Source organism: Gigantopelta aegis, chromosome 8 (assembly GCF_016097555.1).
Source record: "Gigantopelta aegis isolate Gae_Host chromosome 8, Gae_host_genome, whole genome shotgun sequence".
NCBI classification, from domain to species: Eukaryota; Metazoa; Mollusca; class Gastropoda; order Neomphalida; family Peltospiridae; genus Gigantopelta; species Gigantopelta aegis.
In genome coordinates this window covers 54,362,820-54,382,464 of record NC_054706.1, presented here as the reverse complement: position 1 = coordinate 54,382,464, position 19,645 = coordinate 54,362,820, and the positions used below count along the sequence as shown (strand labels likewise).

Sequence of the window (19,645 nt, the reverse complement as noted above, 5' to 3'; positions counted from 1 at the left end):
GCTGTTCATGATATATGTGCATCTGGTGCAATTATGGGTTTCTTTCGAGCCATTTGATCCCACACAGGGAATGTTTATTCAAGGGCTATAACTCTTGTGAAAAATGGGTAAATCACTGAAACGTGACATCTAACAGTATATCATAAAGCTATGCACAAAGTTTCAGCTCAAGTATCTTGAGGAATTGTAGAAAACAAGAATTCCGGAAAACATGGGACAGACGGACAGAAGAATGGAAAGAAATGTTTTATTTAACAACGCACTCAACACATTTTATTTATGGTTATATGGCGTCAGACATATGGTTAAGGACCACACAGATTTTAAGAGGAAACTTGCTGTCGCCACTACATGGACTCTTTCCGATTAGCAGCAAGGGATCTTTTATTTGCGCTTCCCATGGGCAGGATAGCACAAACCATGGCCTTTGTTGAACCAGTTATGGATCACTGGCCGGTGCAAGTGGTTTACACCTACCCACTGAGCCTTGCGGAGCACTCTCAGGGTTGACAGAAGAATGGAGACAAAACATATAGACCCATCCAGTTGGACTAAAAACAAAACAAGAAATCACAAACCGCCAATAAAGAAATTTACATGCATATATATACATTTTTATTATTTACGTATTTCACTAACCTAGATAAAAAGATGAATAAAAGTTGGTTTAAGAAGTTTGTAAAATAGTTCTCAGCTGAAATTGAGCAACATCGACATATTTTTCACGAAGTTCACAATAAATAGATGTGCATTCAAAAAACAGAAGTCCAGTGATTATAAAAACAGTATCAATAAAAATACAAAAATAAACACCTACCAGTATATACACGAATCCACTAAATAATGAACAATCAAAGTTCGATACGACAGACTTCTCTGCGAGACTATGTACAATAACCACTGATCCAAAGTAAACCATATCACTTAAAAGATGTATTTTATATACCACAGAATATATAAAAAGCAGTGGAATGCAATAAAATAAGTTGTGGGTTCTGAATTCAGTATTTAAAGCATTTCAGTACAGGTGCATAATTATATTGTATTCGTAAAATGCACTAAGTATTGTACATGTAGAAAATCATGGCAATGGCTGGACAGCAGTATGTTAAATGTTCTTAGAATGTTTTATTTATTTGTACCATTTCAAATGGCGAATAGAAATAGCATAAAATTAATTATCAACAGAAAGCAAAAAAACAACAACAAAAAAACCACACAAATTTAGCACTATATGTCAGTTATAAACAACATTGATGTGTGGGTATATATGTAAGAAAGATGTTAGCACTAGAATCTACTGAACAAAATGGTGCAAGATACTGTCTTTGTTCTATCTATCCAAAGAATTGACAGCAATTTCTCTCTTTTTCTTTTTTTAAATATCAATATATTTAACGGTTTGCTTGCCAAGAAATCTGTCCAATCTTGTATCTTATGGAGCCACTGCCCGTAGGATTTGGCCTTTATTTCAATCCAAGTTTAAATTATTGTCTCTCAACTATCATACTCAATATTAAAATCAGTGAACCCACACAACATATTTTCAATATACTTGCCTGATGAAAAGGCTATGGAGATATATCTGCAGTGGGTAGCAAAACAATTAACATGGATCTTTGAACTTCATAAATTGCTAGTATTTGGACCTAATGGAATAACATGCTTGGACTTGGATAGGATTTTAACGTGCTCATATACCTTTATGGTTTCGAACACACCCATCCCGAGTCCGGCTTCTGATATGATTGGGGGTCTGACTCGGGGCAGGAAAAACCTAAATATAGGGACAATTTAGAAATTTTGAAAATTACTACCAAAAATAGAAAAAATAATAGATGGGAGGTTAATAAATTTTGACTGCGTCCTTAAACATAAATAAACTTACTCTAAAATTACTTAAGGGAGATTAATTTGATGCAAATTTAGATGGGGGGATAATTTGATCATGTTTTATTGCCATGGTTTTGACAAAATTATGGCACTTTGGGATTTAGGTTTCCTATAAATACATCATTAGGTATCCAGGCACTAATCCAGCCAGTGAAGCAGTTCTTTTTTGCAGTCTCAAGTTGTCGACTTGTTGGTAGTAGTGAGAAGTCAAAGTTTCAGTAATATTTTGGACATAATCTGGTTTCAAAAATAAAATCATCCAACATTTCTTGTCAAATAGCCCACTTGTGACATATGGAATCAACAAAACAGAAATGCTTTATTTAGTCTCCAAAACGATAGGTTGCCCATCTCACTGGTTGTTATATTTTTTCGCTCGTCCTTTAGAATTGTTGCTCGCATTTGTCGAGTGGACCAGTACTTTCTGCACTCCTGTAAAACCATTGGGTTTAAGATGGAAAGAGCATACACGGACTTCTCTCACACTAGCCATCAAGTTCATTTCTTAACAGATACCCAAGATACTGTAAACCAGATTATTACTGTGAGGTTTTTTTCACGAATTCATGTTCACTATGTGTGAATTTCACAACCAACCAATGGTAACTGCAATGTGTATCTGTAATGTAAATAATGTGTGAATAAAAAATTTGAATACTAAGGTTGGATACAAATGATACAAAAGTTTTACACACATATTTTCCCCCAGTTTACAGTACTTGTATGTATTTGGGATCTTACCTGGGTACATGTAAGCCAACATGAAATATCAGCACTGTTGTCCTCACAGTAAATGTAAAAGAATATATATATATATAACAATTTTTTTTTTTACACACGTTTTCCCAGTTTACAGTACTGGTATGTCTTTGGGACCTTCCTTGAAAGGTCAACATGAAATAACAGCACTGTTGTCCTCACAGTAAATGGAAAAGAATATATATTATGCTCATAATGTTTTTTTTAAAAACATGTTTCGGTGTATCAATTATTCATAACCGATTGTCGTGGAAAATACATTTAATACATTCCTAGTTTAGATGATAAAATCTAATCTGGTTAAAATATAAAGGTGCAGAGTTTTTAACAATTCAAATCCTTCCTTCCTTCTATTCTACTCAATTGTATAATTGAAATATAATCAGTTGGCACAAACTGAATAAAACAAATGATCAGTTATGAAATTCTAACGGAATGTCAACACTATTTAAGACTTCAGTTTTGTGGTTATTGCCAGCACCTGTCTTTGTATCTTATTTTCATGATCAACCATCACATTAAAAAGTCCATTTCTAGGTTGTTTTCTGTCAGATGTAGTTCCAACAGGAAAGTTCTCTGGGTGATATTTGTGTTGATTTGTCTATTTTTATTTTTTCCACACACAGTTGGCATCTCTTGGAGAGCACCATTTACTGCCTGTATCATACTTCCAAGGAAATCACAGAAAGTAAACTGTCATATGTTTATTAATGTGTTATCCAGGACCATTTCTAGAAACTGAAAAAAAGAGAAGAAAACAAACAATATTTTAATTTGTGCACAATTCCATTTTGTTCAGTAATGTAATAAAGGTATTTAATACCAAATAGTTTTTAAAAACTCTAGTTAATTAATGCTGGATGTAAAAACTGACTGATTGACAGGCCTGAGAATTACAAGGTTCTATCTGCAATTTTTCCAAAAATGAGTTATCCATCATATTTGATAGAAAATAAAATTATCTACATAGTAAACAGTCCTCGAATATGGTATTTTAAGACACAGTTGTTATATTAAAACTATTGCAAAGACCTCTCTATGAATCAGATATGGCAGCTCCAAACTTCAAGTGGCGATTTCTCAAAATGAGGTTTTGTGCACATAGAACCATGTAATTTTCCACCCACATATTGTTGTTTTATTTGTTTAAGGTTGGGGGGGGAATTGTGCAATGTCACTGAATCTGCAAGTTGTCCAGTATAAACAACTTAGCAAACACAAAGTAAAGTTTGTTTTATTTAACGACGCCACTAGAGCACATTGATTTTTAATCTTATCATCGGCTATTGGACGTCAAACATATGGTCATTCTGACACTGTTTTTAGAGGAAACCCGCTGTCGCCACATAGGCTACTCTTCTTTACGACAGGCAGCAAGGGATCTTTTATTTGCGCTTCCCACAGGCAGGATAGCACAAACCATGGCCTTTGTTGAACCAGTTATGGATCACTGGTCGGTGCAAGTGGTTTACACCTACCCATTGAGCCTTGCGGAGCACTCACTCAGGGTTTGGAGTCGGTATCTGGATTAAAAATCCCATGCCTCGACTGGGATCCGAACCCAGTACCTACCAGCCTGTAGACCGATGGCCTGCCACGACGCCACCGAGGCCGGTCTAGCAAACACAAATGCATATGAAACCATAATCAGAGTATGACAAATATTTTGAAAAGTCACTAGCCACAGGGCTAGTGGGTTTGTGAAAACCACTAGCCCACCAAGATGAAGCACTAGCCCAAATTCCTGATCAATTATATCTGGATTTTTATATAATTTTTGTAACATTACACATTTACGAGTATAACAGTAAAATAAAACAAACACTTAAATCATGTTGTAACTTTCAGTTTTTTGTTGTGTCATACGTTTGGTCTTTTGTCAAGTGTGATCCATCGTCATTGTCCCGTTTTCGTTTTTGCACTTCCCCCAGGGAAAAATAATTGAGCAAACTCTTGGTTGGTATCTAAAGACACTATCAAAATAATTAAATTTAAATGACGGTTACTACAGTGTGACACACAGTAATAGATGGTTCAGTGTATTTGGTAGTTGGTTATATATTTAGGGCCTTCTATTTATGTCGCCAGAAACGGTGATGCCAATTGCTCAAATACAGGGCATTATCCAGTGTCAGACCGATATCAAAAGAATATAACGGCGACATCTAATCCGTTGTTAATTGATAAACAAAAAAGGTATTATCTTGTATCGGCAGCTGTGACGTATTATCCAAACCGCTACATGTAATAGGCCAAGCTGAGTCATTGCATATGCGGTTACCATTAAAGTAAATTCTTTTCCTGATTGCCGATAACCACGTCAGCAAAGTGTTAAATTAGAAAACAATACGTAAATAAAACAAACACTGAAATTCAAAGCATGGCTGGGGTTTACTTGATTGAGATTAACCTGTCATTGCGATTGGTGATTTCCATGTTCTTAGCCTAAAACAAATGTGCAAGATTAACTACCACGTGACGTGTCTAACCAATCAAAACACGCATGTCATTAGACTTTATTTCCTGTGCCAGAAACTTGAAAGGGAAAGGTAAACAATGCATGCTGTAACTGTGACAATGTAGAGATAGCATGTTACTGCAGTTTGCAGACCTAGCTCAAATGGATTATTATTATATACTGATTGTGTTGTTGATATTATTCGATGACAAACGTCACAATCAAATTTATTAAACAAAATTTCAGCCGAGAGAAAAAGAAAAAAGAAAGAAAGAAAAAAAAAAAAACCCCACAATTTAGCATTTCTCACTAGAATGAACTTAAAAACCACTAACCACGGGCGTTGGGCTAGTGGATTTGTCGAACTCTGCCATAATCTGTACTACAAATACCTGAAGATGACCCAGTTCAATTATTAATCTAATGTAGTACACTGTGACCTGTTTTACATCACGGTCATTGAATTACATAATCAAATGACAGTTTATAATAAAACATCTGATAAACTGTAATGTTTGTTTTGTTTAAACACACCAGTAGAGCACATTTATTTATTAATCATCGGCTACTGGTTGTCGAACATTTGGTAATTCTCACAGTGTTAGAGGGGAAACCTGCTACATTGTTCCATTAGTAGCATTAGTAGCAAGGAATCTTTTATATGCATCATCCCACAGACAGGATAACACATACCACAGCATTTGATATACCAGTCATGGTGTACTGGCTAGGACGAGAAATGGCCCAATGGGCCCACCCTGACAAACTGTAGTACATTCACTAGGTAAACTTCACTGACCATCTGCAGAGGCAGATCTAGGGGGGCCGCCCCCCACCCCCTTAAATTTTGTGAGTTATAATTTTATTATATATTAATTTAAAAAAAAAAAAATGATCCTCTCTAAACCTACCCCAAAGTTCCCGTGGCATTCCGCCTCATGTCATTGGGCACCCCCACTAAATGGATTTTTTGGAACCGCCACTGATCTGTATACCCAGACACTTTTTAATATCAACTCACATCTTCGTAACTTATCTGTACGACTCCCTGCTGCTGTTTATCTTTCACCCGGAATTTATCTGTCAGTGTTTTTAGCATCACACAAGCCTGGATGAAGTCATCAAAGTTAATGCTTCTGATCCCTCGCCTATCAAACTTGCGGACAACTAGATCAGCAAACTGTGGTGACCTAAATTTAAAATATAAAAAAACCCAGGTATATATAGCTTAAGTCTTAAAATGAAAAACAATCATATCACTGGTGTTGAAGAAATGCTATAGTTTGTGTTGTTTAACAACACCACTAAAGCACAATATTAATTAGCTATTGGATATCAAACATTCAATCTGATTAAAATTAGCTCTACTGGGTCTACCATGTCCAGGTGACATTTCATCTATAAATAACAATTTAAATATCGACCAATTACACTTCGCCTTTTATAGTGTTATTGCATACAATTTCTAAAAATATCGGGCGAGACTATTTATGCAATAGGCGAACTTGTTGGTCTATTTCAACATAAAACAAAACAGGGGGAAAAGTGCAGTAATAAACTCTGGATTGTATACTAGTATAAACAGATTTTATGGCTATACCATCACATTAAAAAAAAAATTCGTCTTGAAACAAATTTTATTTTGCAGTTAGTTTCCGGCATATTTCGTAATTCACCCGAATCTTTTCGTATACCCTCGGCATAATCCCGAATGTTTTCAAATTCCTTTCAAATTACTGGCATGATTTTGCAAGTACGGTTTTGATTGGATGAATGAAAGGTCAACTGGACATTTTAATTAGATTGTCAAACATTTTTCCATTAGCAACAAGGGGTCTTTTATAATGCACTTTCCCACAGATGGGACAACACATACCATCAAATGGTATCATATGCCTGTCCCCCTAAACCAATTTCTTAACACACACACAAACACACACCACCACCAGGCCACTATTTCAAGCTCTGTAGATGTATTTGTCATTTTACGAATTTTTCTCAACATTAAAGCATTTTAACGAGTGTAAACATAGATACTAAACATTACTGATAATCATCTCAAACTGTAACACTTACAGATTATATCCAAATGTTCTTATCGCTGTGTGGAATTCTCCGGCATCTATAGTGCCTGATCTATCGACGTCAAATCTGAAGAAAAAAATATATATTCAAGTTTTTAAATAAGAATTCTTCAAACTAATTGCCATGACTGTTTATCTTTCAGTCAAACCAGTCTTTAATTAACCACATAAAAATGTCACCTTAAATTGTTTTTAAGTTGAATTTTTAAAGCTTTAGCTAGTTTGACAGTAAAGATGTCTGGTAGCTTTCTCCCTGCAATTTACATTAAGAATATTTTTCGATGATGTACTAAATTCTAATATGTATTATGACAACCGGATATGTATTCAATTGTCAAATACTGTAAATTACTCTTTTTTTCGAGTCTGAATAAAATTTGTGAAAATAAATTCCATAAGAAATTAAAAGCTGACCAAAATTAGATATTAAAAAAAAAAGTAGCCTCATTCAATCATTACTTTCCACTGCACAGGGCTAGTAGTAACAATGCAACACTTAAAACTTTATACTAAGAAACGATATACAACTTACAAGTACAGACAATATAATACATAATAATAAAGAATACTAAGTTTTGTATGGGTGCTGGCGATAAAGCAACAGATGTGTTTTAAAAACAGTTCCAAGGAAACATCTCAGTGTGTTAAAATGTGGAAGTGAAAAAAAATTGGGGTTGGGCATGTACAACAACACTATAATCGTAGTTCATATTGTGCCTTCACACTAAAGGTTTTGCCCTGTTGGTCAATCACAAACTATACTGAATGAGTATTTTGAAAATAATAAATATTGTTTCACTAGCATCGCACCTTCAAATTCTGTTTTGTTTTCAGGTTTTATAACAAGTGAGGATTAGAAAAAGTGCACAGAGTAGCCTAAACACCTTGCGTAAGCTTAGGCCATACGTTATTTTCTAAGCAATAAATTTTGAATTGATTAATATCAGTACCGGTACCGAAAAAATATTTTATTGAGGGCGGGGGGGGGGGGGGGAGAGAGAGAGGGGAGAGAGAGAGGGGAGAGAGAGAGGGGAGGGGAGAGAAAGGATGGGAGATTCGCAAAAAATAAATGCTTGTAAACTGACTCATTTTCATAAAATCGCAAAAGTTTTATCCTGCAAAAATAATGTATTTTACAGTATTACAGCTAATATACTTCTTTCTGTAGTGTGAATCTGGACAAAATTTACACCTTTTAAAAACAAAAGAATGAAATTTTAAAATCTACTTGCCTATCAAAACATCCTTTCCAACTCTGAATGTAATTCCAGAGAGCAGCAAACTCTTGAATGCCAATTGTACCACTTCTGAGGAGGAAGAAAAGAAGAAGATGAAATGAATTTACTATTTGTCATGCTATGCAATATATTCTTGTAGCAAAATACATTTCACCATATCAGAGTAAATGACAAATAACAGTAATTATAGCTAAACACAAAAATAAGTAACCTTTGTTACCGTCACTGTCAGAGAAAGTTTGAAAATACTGACAGTATCACAAGACTGGTTTTAAAATATATTTATTATTCATTGTTGAATATTTGACAATGTACAACTTGCCCCAGTAACATAGTTATCAAGCCTTTGGTTTTAACCAGGACTAGCTCTGGATCGGCAGAAAAGGTCAGCAAATTATATATTAAGCTTACAAATTTTATATAGACCCAATTATTTTGTAACAAAATATCAATTAATACTTTCTTTCGCCAGATTAAAATAAAATTTGCCAATTGTTTTCAAAATTCACAATTGACGAATTTGGCGAGTGCCAGAGCTAGCCCTGTTATGGCTGGTACGTATTGGGTTCTGAAAAACTGGCTCCAACACAACAGTAAGTTTTAATAGCTCGATGGGGAAGTTTAAAGTAATGCATCGATTTCTCTCTTATTAATCACTAACAACTAACACTAACTGGACACTGCAGCAGACAAAACAAAAACAAGATTAGGTTTAGAAGTACAGATGATTCAAGTGGGACTGATGAAATGTGTTGGTATATACAGTGCTGGATTAGGCAGATTTCACTCAACCTATTGTCAATGAACGGGACTGCTATCGTGCCAATCAGGGCTAACTCTGGGTGATCAGAAAATTTTGTCAAATTATCTATTAAACTTGAAAAATTGCAGAAACTCAATTATCTTGTAACAAAATATCAATTATTAACTGAATTATTTTGCCTAATTAATTTTTTTTTGGCCAATTCATTAAATCGAATTGCTTTAAAAATTTGCAAATGGCGAACTTGGTGAGTGCCAGAGCTAGCCCTGCCAATTTATTCACTGTGAATAAAACAATGTAAAAGTTTAAAAAATCACGAATAAAGTCAAATTTTTTTTTTTTATATCTGGCACGAAAAGGGAGCAATGAGTAACTCAATTAGCAAGTTTAGACAGATACTTAAAACTTACTTGTCTGTGTCAAACATTCCAATCATGAGTCTGCAAGTTTCGGGATTAAAAGGTGACCAGTTTCCATTCATCAAGGCACGCTGCAACTCATGGGGAGTTATCTGCCCTGACTTGTCCTGATCTACAGCCTGAAACCACAGTAAAAACAGTCAGGAAAAAAGAAAATCCTATTTGGTTTTTTTTTATTATGCTCATGTATATATAGATTGATTATACAAGATTTATTCACTTCTTGGTTTGTTCCACTAGTAACTTTTAACCTTTTCACTTTCAGTCTACTATTACTACTTACGACTCAAATTTTACATGATTTTTTATCAAAGCCAAGTAAATGCATTCTTTTTAAAACAAAATGTTTCTTTGGCAATAGCCTATTTTAGGGAAGGCTTATTGAGGCATGTACTTAATTTTAAAATTAAAAAATATGATTAACAGCATTTTGACAGCCAGTTTAATGTGTTATTTATAAGAGTTAACTTCTGTACATTACACGTGTAAATAAAATAATAGTTACAAACAGATATAACTTTTGTACATACGTAAATAAAATTATTAAAATAATAAAAATTAATATGTCAAAAGTACAATTTCAACAGGGCTTTGCCAATTATTAATTTTTATACAAAGTAGCCAGGGGTTTCCCCAGGGCCATTAGCCGTAGCGGGCCCTGCGCTTTGACAGCACGTAAGCACCTTAAATCAACTGCCGCTACGCCTTGATTTCAAGTGCTTTAGAAAACAATTACCACAAGTATGAGCATGGCAGTTGATTACCTCTTGGAAACAACTTGTGCAACAGAATCTCAAGCACACCTAATCACCACGATCAGTAAAAAAAACTTCCTCATTACCTAACAATGGACCAGGCTCTCGACCACATTCTTGTGTTAATTGGTGTTTGGTAATTTGGGACCGCTAATCCGCCAGGAAGACGCCTAAGTGTAAAGGGATTCCCGTGCTGAGTAATCAAGCTTCAAGGCCGATCAAAGAATAAACTGTACCATTTAACTGAATAAACGATAGGTGAAGCACTTTTCAGGGGACAATATTTCAAAATCTAAGGCAACCGGAAGTCAGTTCACATTATTTTTACCTAGGTAACCAATTGTTCGGTTACGTTAATTATATTTGCGTAACCCGTGGGTTACCTGATCAGTTACCTCAAAATTATTTTGAAATTATATTTTAAATACATAGTTTTTAGCTCAAACAAAGTTAAAACAAATACAAAAGAAAACATTTAAAAAAAAAAAAAATGTCTTTAATGCTTGCTAAAATTAACAATATTATAAAAGAACTGAATATCAGCCCCAGTACTAAAACAAAATACAAGAGCGTAGCCAGAATGTTTTTTAGCAGGGCCTGCCCCTGTTAAGATTTTGAGATTCATTCTGAGCCTTTTCGGGGGCATTTTCTCCTATCTTTTTTCGATTCAATTTTAAAAGGATATGTTACAGAACAATTACAGACAGCCTCGACCTATTCCCGGATTTTGTTTTTGCATTACAAACATGCTTACTGTGCGTAATGGGCGCTACGCCTTTGAAATAGATACAATAATCATTTGGAGGGATTCCTCTTTTTCGGTTTGCGGTGGTTATGCTACTTTCACTTTATCGATGGTACTTCTATACTACAGTGACGTTCTAACTATTTGTTTTTTTAAACTCATTATGCGATGTTAGTATTTTTCAATTTTTGTGACACTTTTAGATTCCTTCTTTACGTTAAAACTGTTTTCAACATATGTAAAATTATAGCCAATCCAATATTATGTCTACATAATAATATTCCTTTAGAGATAAAATAGCAGCAGATACTTTAGCCGTCCCCAGCGGTCCGTGCACATTTCTTTAAAACTTTTGGCTCGACTCTATACTGAACATTTAGTTTAGACTGGTAGCAAGTTACAACTGTTGCAATATAACGTTGTTTACTGGTTTGCTGCGCATCAAGTATCTAAAATTCAGGCTAAAACATTTGTCGGAATGTCTGCGTGAATAAACTTACTGTAATCGTAAAGTTTGCAAGTTTTAATTTCTGAACGTTTACAGGTCATGACGTAACCAATTTGCGGTTCGCGTAAATTTAATTTTGTGTAACTGACACGTGAACAGAACGGCGGTTCGCGTAAAATATTGTCCCTGCTTTTTTTAGCAAAACATGTCAACAGAAAGAAAGAAAGAAAGAAGTGTTTTATTTAACGATGCACTCAACACATTTTATTTATGGTTATATGGCATCAGACATATGGTTAAGGACCACACAGATTTTTTTAGAGGAAACCCGCTGTCGCCACATAGGCTACTCTTTTTACGACAGGCAGCAAGGGATCTTTTATTTGTGCTTCCCACAGGCAGGATAGCACAAACCATGGCCTTTGTTGAACCAGTTATGGATCACTGGTCGGTGCAAGTGGTTTACACCTACCCATTGAGCCTTGCGGATCACTCACTCAGGGTTTGGAGTCGGTATCTGGATTAAAAATTCCATGCCTCGACTGGGATCCGAACCCAGTACCTACCAGCCTGTAGACCGATGGCCTGCCACGACGCCACCGAGGCCGGTATGTCAACAGAAAGCTTGCTTTAAATATATCTGCATTATACAATGTTTTATTTTCAAATCTGTTGGGATGGACGGGTCGTCCAAAAAAATCGGAGTACGGAGTATTATGATATAATGCTACTGACCTGTATTTCGTAAAACAAGCCCCAGTGATTGACAGTTGCAGTTTTCACTTTAAAAAAATATTTGTTTTAATTTGCAGGCATGCACTGCATTATTTGCTAAAAACACTGTTCGAAGCCACCAAAAGTACCTGTCGGAAAGTGTTACAGTTGTGGAAATTCTATTCAAACTCTTCTGTGAGAATGGCTGGACTTGAGGAAATTCAGGTATGTCATATGTTGTTTGATTTACATAAAACATTGCTATTTGTTTATAACCGATTTATCTTCATGGACAATGTTATGATCTGGTTATATTGTGTGGTTTTTTAACGTCTTACACATGCATAGAGACAAATTCATATACATGTAGTAATATCTAACTCATTTATGTAAATTTTGTAATATAATGAAGGAAGGAATATTTTATTTAATAAACTGCCTGACACATTTTAATTATGGTTATGTGGTGTAAGAAATATGATTAAGGGTCACACAGATACTTAGAGATGAAAACCGCTGCCAACCAAGAAATGTGCTATTAATATATGTGCTGAAAACAAATGACTTATTGCTAATTATTTTTCAGGGGGTGTTAAATGACCCACATCTGAGACTGGTTAGAGCTATCGACACACTATGGCTCTCTCATGAGGCAGTTGTGAAAGCTCTTCTGCTGGGCCTGAAGCCATAAACAGTGTTTCTGCCAGAAAGAACTATTTGGGTATGGCGCTATGGAATTGAATGCAACCAGTCAACAGGGGGTATGGGGGCCTCCCCCAGAAAGAAAATGGGTTCAGTTCAGGTTAGGGTTAAGAAAATCATACAGTAATTATAACAGTAATTAATTTTGTCAAAAAGTTAACTTAAAAATATAAAATCTGCCAAAATATTTGGGTATGGCACCATACCCGTTTTACCCTCTGGCAGAAACCCTGATAAAATATACTACTCAAAAGAATTTAAGGGTCAGACGATATTTTCGACATTATTTTCTGAATGTCAATTATATTAGCTATACCATAATGTCACGCATGGTATTGTTCCATTTTGACGAAAGTGGGTCTAAGCAACCCATAAATGAATTAAAATCCAGTCATTAACACTGTCGACTAGTTCTAATGGCGAAAACATGCTTACATTTGCACGTAAATTAGGGCGAAAGCGAAAGGTCTGCTAAGTGCCCATAACTTGCTTTTTCACAAAGCGCTTCATTTGCACGCTTTGCATGTGTATTCCATGTTCCCAATGCTGAATTTCCGTATAATTGGAGCTTGCGTTCGTGTACGGTGCACACTCCAAATTCGACAATGGTACGACGTCAACTGACTATCGAAGATCGAGGAAGGGCTATTGCTTGGCTTCAGGATGGCAATACGCAAAGAAATGCTGCTCTGAGACTTGGTGTCAGTCAGAGAGTCGTTGGCCGACTGTGGCAACGGTACCAAGCAACGAATTCTGTTCGAAATCGTCCACGTTCGGGAAGACTCCGAAGCACTACAAATAGAGAGGACCGCTACATCACCAATATGGCTCTACGTCAACGCACAACCACTGCACGCCGATTACGTGACAATCTGCGAACTGCGACTGGAACTCGAGTGTCTGATCAAACCATACGCAATCGTCTGAGAGCCAATAATCTACACTGCCGTCGCCAGGCTGTTCGACCACCACTCCTACCACGTCACAGAACGGCCAGACGTCACTGGTGCACGCTTCATCTGCGGTGTTCACTGATGAGTCCAGGTTTAGTCTCCAGTTCAACGACGGTCGGGTTCGTGTCTACAGACGTCCTGGGGAGCGCTTCGCTGACGTTAACGTTAGACAACATCACCGGTTCGGTGGTGGCAGCGTCATGGTGTGGGGCGGCATCTCTATCCACCACAGGACCCCCCTCTATGTGGTGGATGGCAATCTGAATGGAATCCGCTATCTGAATGAGATAATCCGGCCGTTGGTTCTCCCAGGCCTTCAGCAGATTGGCGGCGGGGCAGTTCTGCAGGATGACAATGCCAGACCCCACCGCGCCAGGGTGGTAACGGACTTTCTCAGACAACAAGGTATCGCCAGGATGGATTGGCCAGCATATTCGCCTGACTTGGCCCCAATAGAGTCGCCTGGGACGAATTAGGCAGGAGAGTTCGGTATAACCATGCCCCTCCGGCCAACCTTCATGATCTGGGTCAACTTCTTATGGCAGAGTGGCAGGCCATTCCTCAAGAGTTCTTCAGACGTCTGATCAACAGCATGAGGCAACGATGTGTCGAGTGTATTCGCGCCAGGGGTGGATTCACACACTATTAAACGAATGTTCTAATGTGTAAAATCCATGTTTGACAACCTTCAACTTTGACAGCATGTCATGTGAGTTTCTTGTATACAGTGACGTTTATTTGTGGTTTTTTGTAAATATGGAACAATAAATTAAATTTTTGGTGTAGTTTACATCATCAATCTAATACACTCTGAAACTTATTTGGTTATAAATTTTTGACCCTTAAATTCTTTTGAGTAGTATATTCCACGGGCGTAGGAAGGTGCCAATAACGGGGGTGGAGAGAGGCACACACACACATATATAAATACATGTATTATAAATATATAAAAACCATCGCTGCTGCTATAAAGTGCCCCCCCACCCCACCCTGCTTCCTACACGAGTGTATTCTTTCCTAAATACTGACCTGAAACCAGCCCCATAACTCCTGACTGATTCCGGGGGGAGGAGCTGGTGCACCGAAGCCAGCATTATGCTGCTGACCTCCGTAGCCCTGTGGACTGCTGTATGGAGGTGGGGCTTGCTGCTGTTGGTAGGGTGGCGGTTGAGAACCGTATCCCTGCTGGCCGTACTGCGGACTTCCATACGGTTGCGACCGTTGACCATACTGGGGAGGCTGCTGCTGCTGTCCAAAAGCTGCACCAGTTCCATATCCACTCTTGAAATAAAACAAATTAATAAAGAAACATTCCTGACTTTTTAGCCATTGTAACACATTTGATCTAATACTAGGCTTTTTTGCAATTAAAACTGTATATTAATTACATTGTGACACCATTGTCATGCTCTTATAATATGAATGTCTGCACATCCAGGATTATTCTGTATCAATATTTTTTATCTGTAGATAGTACTTAAAACTGTATATTACCTCTCAATAATTTCATATGTATAACATAAGTGTACAAGAAAGAGGGTCGGGGGGGCCAACTGCCTGGAACAAAAAAAGAAGAAAAAGACAAATATGACTTCAATAATTAAATAGCAGTACAGCTGAAGACTGAAAACAATAATTTTTAAAGTTAAGTTTTCTTTTAAATTACAGACTTTGACAATCATGAAAAAAAGGTGGTAAGAACTGTGCCGTCTTTATCAGTGGGTTAAGTTCAATACTGCTTTCTTTGCTCGTTTTAGGGCGGGATTTAGCCAAGTTAGTTGAGCGCTCGCCTGAAATGCTTGCGTCGCAGGATCAAACCACCTCAGTGAATATAGTCAAATGATTGGGGGTTTTGTAGTTCCAACCAGTGCAAAACAACTGGTCAAAGGACGTGGTGTGTACTTTCCTTACTTACTTTATGGGAAAGTGCATATAAAAGATCCTTTGCTGCTAATGAAAACATGTAGCAGGTTTCGTTTGATGACTACTTTGATGAGTCATAATTACAAAATGTTTGACATCCAATAGCCGATGATTAATTAATCAATGTGCTCTAGTGGTGTCATTATATACACCAAACTTTCTTTGCTCATTAACCTTATTTTAACGAATATTTCTGAGAATTGACTAAAGGTTATTTACAGCCGTTGCACTTGTAGTTGACTTATGCGTCACAGACACATGAATGTTAACTATACACCAGTCTAATTGATTTCCATTGTATAGTTTTTATTGGATGTATGGCACTGGTGACCTGGTCATCACCTAGAAGCAGCCAGTCATATGTCTTGAAATTGTTAATATGTGTAAACAACCATGTGTAACCTAAAATAACGCATGGTGTTCTCAGCAAAGGGTGTGTAAAACTTTTTATTTATTGTGTATAAAGCCAAATCAAGCGTTCGGAAAGTTACAGTCATTGATCTTAACCCTAACCCAAAGCTAGCCCGAGTACTCTGACTGTAAAAGAGCAAGACGGACATTTGGAAGGTTATACGCTCTCAGTACAGTCAGAAACCAAGCTATGTAATTTTTTTGCAATCGCTGCCCACCAAAGGGTACCGGTAGTCAAAGATTCCCGCTCTAATACCACAATAATCCTATGTTTGACATCAAATACCTTTGCATTGATCATTTTCGAGTTCCTTGATTAAAAAAAATCCACATATTAATCCTAATACACACACTACAGAAAGAAACCCGACAGCACCCTCATTGAGCTAAGCTTTGGCAAACTTCAGACAGCAGAATTCTACGGTCACTAGCCTATATCATAATGTAGCATCACATGATCGCCCATTCAGTGATTCCGTCTACCAGGGGCTGTCTCATACAATAATACGACAAGTCACAAAGTGCCTGACAATCACCAAAAAAATATTTTTGGGGTTGAACGACACCACTAGAGCACATTGATTCATTAATCATCTGCTATTGGATGTCAAACATTTTAAAATTTTATCATAGTGTTAGAGAGGAAACCTGCTTCATTTTTACATTTTATATGTACCATCCCACATTACATACCATGGTCTCAGACTGTAATGAGAGCGTACAACCTTCCAAATGTCCGTCTTGCTCTCTTACAGTCAAGAGTACTCGGGCTAACCTAAAGCCTGAATATACTGAATGAAAGAATGATCGAAAGTCTTGCCATTAAAGGAAGGAGAGTAATTTATCGTAGTTGTTAACAATCAGGTTAACCTTCTGACTACTGCAGGCGAGATATCTCGCCCGACGTCACGTCAGTCGATATACTGTACACTGCATACAGTGCATTCCCCAATTCATATTTCCCGCCGTTTTGCACACGACACTCACCGGAAACGGAAATATAATTAAAGAAAAAAGATTTTTTTTCAAAATGGTGGTTTTTGTTTTGATTTTTTCAATTGAAAATACCTTGAAATTTTGAGTTCAAAAAGTGGTTTTCGGCAAGTATTTTCGCTTGACAACAATGGCGGCACGTCGCGGTAATTTTCAGGGATCGATAGCTGATTGTAACAGTTAATTTGATAATAAATTTGATCGTTTTACCAACAACGAAAATTACCAAATATTGCAATATGAATCGTAGTTCGGGTTTAAAAAAAAAATCTGGTCAGAAAACCACTGTTATCGGGAATAATGGACATAAATACTGGACAGCTGGCCACAAATGCCCGTAAGTAAAAGCAACTTTTTAGATTTTTTGCCTAATTTTAATCACCATTAGCCGATCTAAAATAATAAAAATTACAAAAAAAGACACGAAAATAATACTTACCGATTCATATATGAACTTTATTTCATTTATTTATGAAACATTTAAGTGAATATATGTGAGTAAAAATTATAAACTTGTACCCACTCAACGTGGTTTTTGTTAAAAATTAATCCAGTAGTCTAAAGGTTAAGACTTTAGGTCTAAAAAATTACTGCTTTTAGCAGGCAGCTATTTCAAGTCCTGCATTGAGGAAAGGTTTTTTTTGGGTGTATTTTTGGGGTATCTTGGGGGTAAATAGTCGGACCCTAAAATCAGTCCTGTTCCGCATTTTGCAAACAAGGTGGAAACGGACGTATGCATATGACATGTTTAGGACTGACAACAATATTTATGCTTCATGTAAATTGTAAATCATATAATATTGATAAACTGTCAATAAAGTATATAAAAAAAACCTTATTGGACACGATTTTGGCAGAATTATGTTTTCTGTGAGGTTTTTTTGATTGCGAAAAGGTTTTTTGATTGTAAATATGCCAAAAACCGGGTTTTTGGCATATTTCGGGTGACCGCTTGGCGGCAGGCCCTTTTCGCCAAAACTTTCGGGCTAACGACTCTTTGTCAGTACAGTTGTTTTTATTACGTATTATGACAAATAATATTAAAACCTACATATCCAGGCTGTTGATTTCCACCCCAAGACATTTTTCTAAAGACTTCAACAAACAAAATATTAAAGAAAAATACTAGTAAAAGTCATAATCCCGAGTTCTACGCCATTGAAAGGGGGCATAATTCTATTATCAAGCAGGAAATGTCCACTGCGCTTGCTCATCATAGTCCGACGCGTTTTTAAAGCTGCAATCTTTATTTTTCATAATTAGCATATTTTATGAATGCCAAATACAAACCTAACTACAACATTAAAGCAACAAATTATAGATGATTTTAAAGTTTAATTATTTTGTACTCATAAAGTGCTATTATTCATTTCTAGAGATCGCAGACCACGATTTTTGCGATAATATACGATATGTCATTGTCATGTCATATCACATCACACCACACCACAACACAAAATACCATATATCATATGTTTATTCATTTCTGTGTGTAGGCCATTGGCCCATATACAACAGTTTACATAATAGTTTACAATATACAAAAACAAGATATCAGTAAATAAAATACATTAACTAACAGCTTGCAAGTAACGGATCAATATTTAAGTGCTAGTTTAACACACATTATGCTATTCATAAGAATGTGTGTATCATTAGAGTTCAATAATTTACTAAATTTTACAATATTTGCAATATTCTAATACTTATACGTAGCCTATATATTTCGCAGGTCAGTATGTACACGCTTTACAAATAAATATAAAATGCAACTGATCTTCAGTACAATTGTTATTACACATTTGACATATTTAGTTTTCTAATGAAGATTCGAGTTTTTTCTAATATTACAACGTAAAGATAATTTATGAATTATCAATACGTCTATTTTCTCTTGCATTGATGTGTGTTATATAATATTCAACATCTAATAAATACTTCATCTGTTTATAGTCTAGAACAACAATCTAGCTTAATCATTAAGTTTTCCTAAAATTCCTTGTTTCCCACAATCTTCTAATCTCGGTCTAAATATAAATACAAATTGGGATATATCACCAACATCCTGGCTTTGCGTTTAACAGTGTTCTTATCCCGTTGCCCGAGTAACCCAGCAATATCAAGCTTGTTCATAAGTGGATAACTTTGTGTAGGGTATCGGTCATCAGTTAGCCGTAATATTAGTTTACACCAATATTTAACACATTTAATACAATAATAAACATAAAGACCACATCTTCCACATTCTGCTAATATTGCATTACTTGATACATGTTTATCTACACCCAGTACAAATTTCCAAACGTTTGCATGGAATTTTTTCACGAACTGGTCTTTCTTCTAATCCTCATATTTCTACTCAATACAATAATATAGGCTTTATCTTA

General features: G+C 36.2%; 1 protein-coding gene across 1 annotated transcript; it reads right to left on the bottom strand.

Annotated features, from left to right (window-relative positions):
• Positions 1–586: 586 nt before the first annotated feature.
• LOC121378548 (programmed cell death protein 6-like) lies at positions 587–18,435 on the bottom strand. The gene is made up of 7 exons (XM_041506768.1): positions 18,310–18,435; positions 14,961–15,212; positions 9,606–9,733; positions 8,427–8,501; positions 7,187–7,261; positions 6,132–6,300; positions 587–3,390 (listed from the first exon to the last, which is right to left on the bottom strand). The coding sequence occupies exons 1-7, from the start codon at positions 18,340–18,342 to the stop codon at positions 3,349–3,351; spliced, it is 774 nt and encodes a 257-aa protein (XP_041362702.1). The 5' UTR covers positions 18,343–18,435; the 3' UTR covers positions 587–3,348.
• Positions 18,436–19,645: the final 1,210 nt, after the last annotated feature.

Coding starts and splice junctions, on each gene's coding strand:
- LOC121378548 (XM_041506768.1), bottom strand. CDS start 18,342: ATGTCTTGGGGTGGAAATCAACAGCCTGGATAT. Junction 7,262..8,426: donor TGGAAAGGATGTTTTGATAG/GCAAGTAGATTT, acceptor TTTTTTCTTCAG/ATTTGACGTCGATAGATCAG. Junction 6,301..7,186: donor AGAACATTTGGATATAATCT/GTAAGTGTTACA, acceptor TTTTAAATTTAG/GTCACCACAGTTTGCTGATC.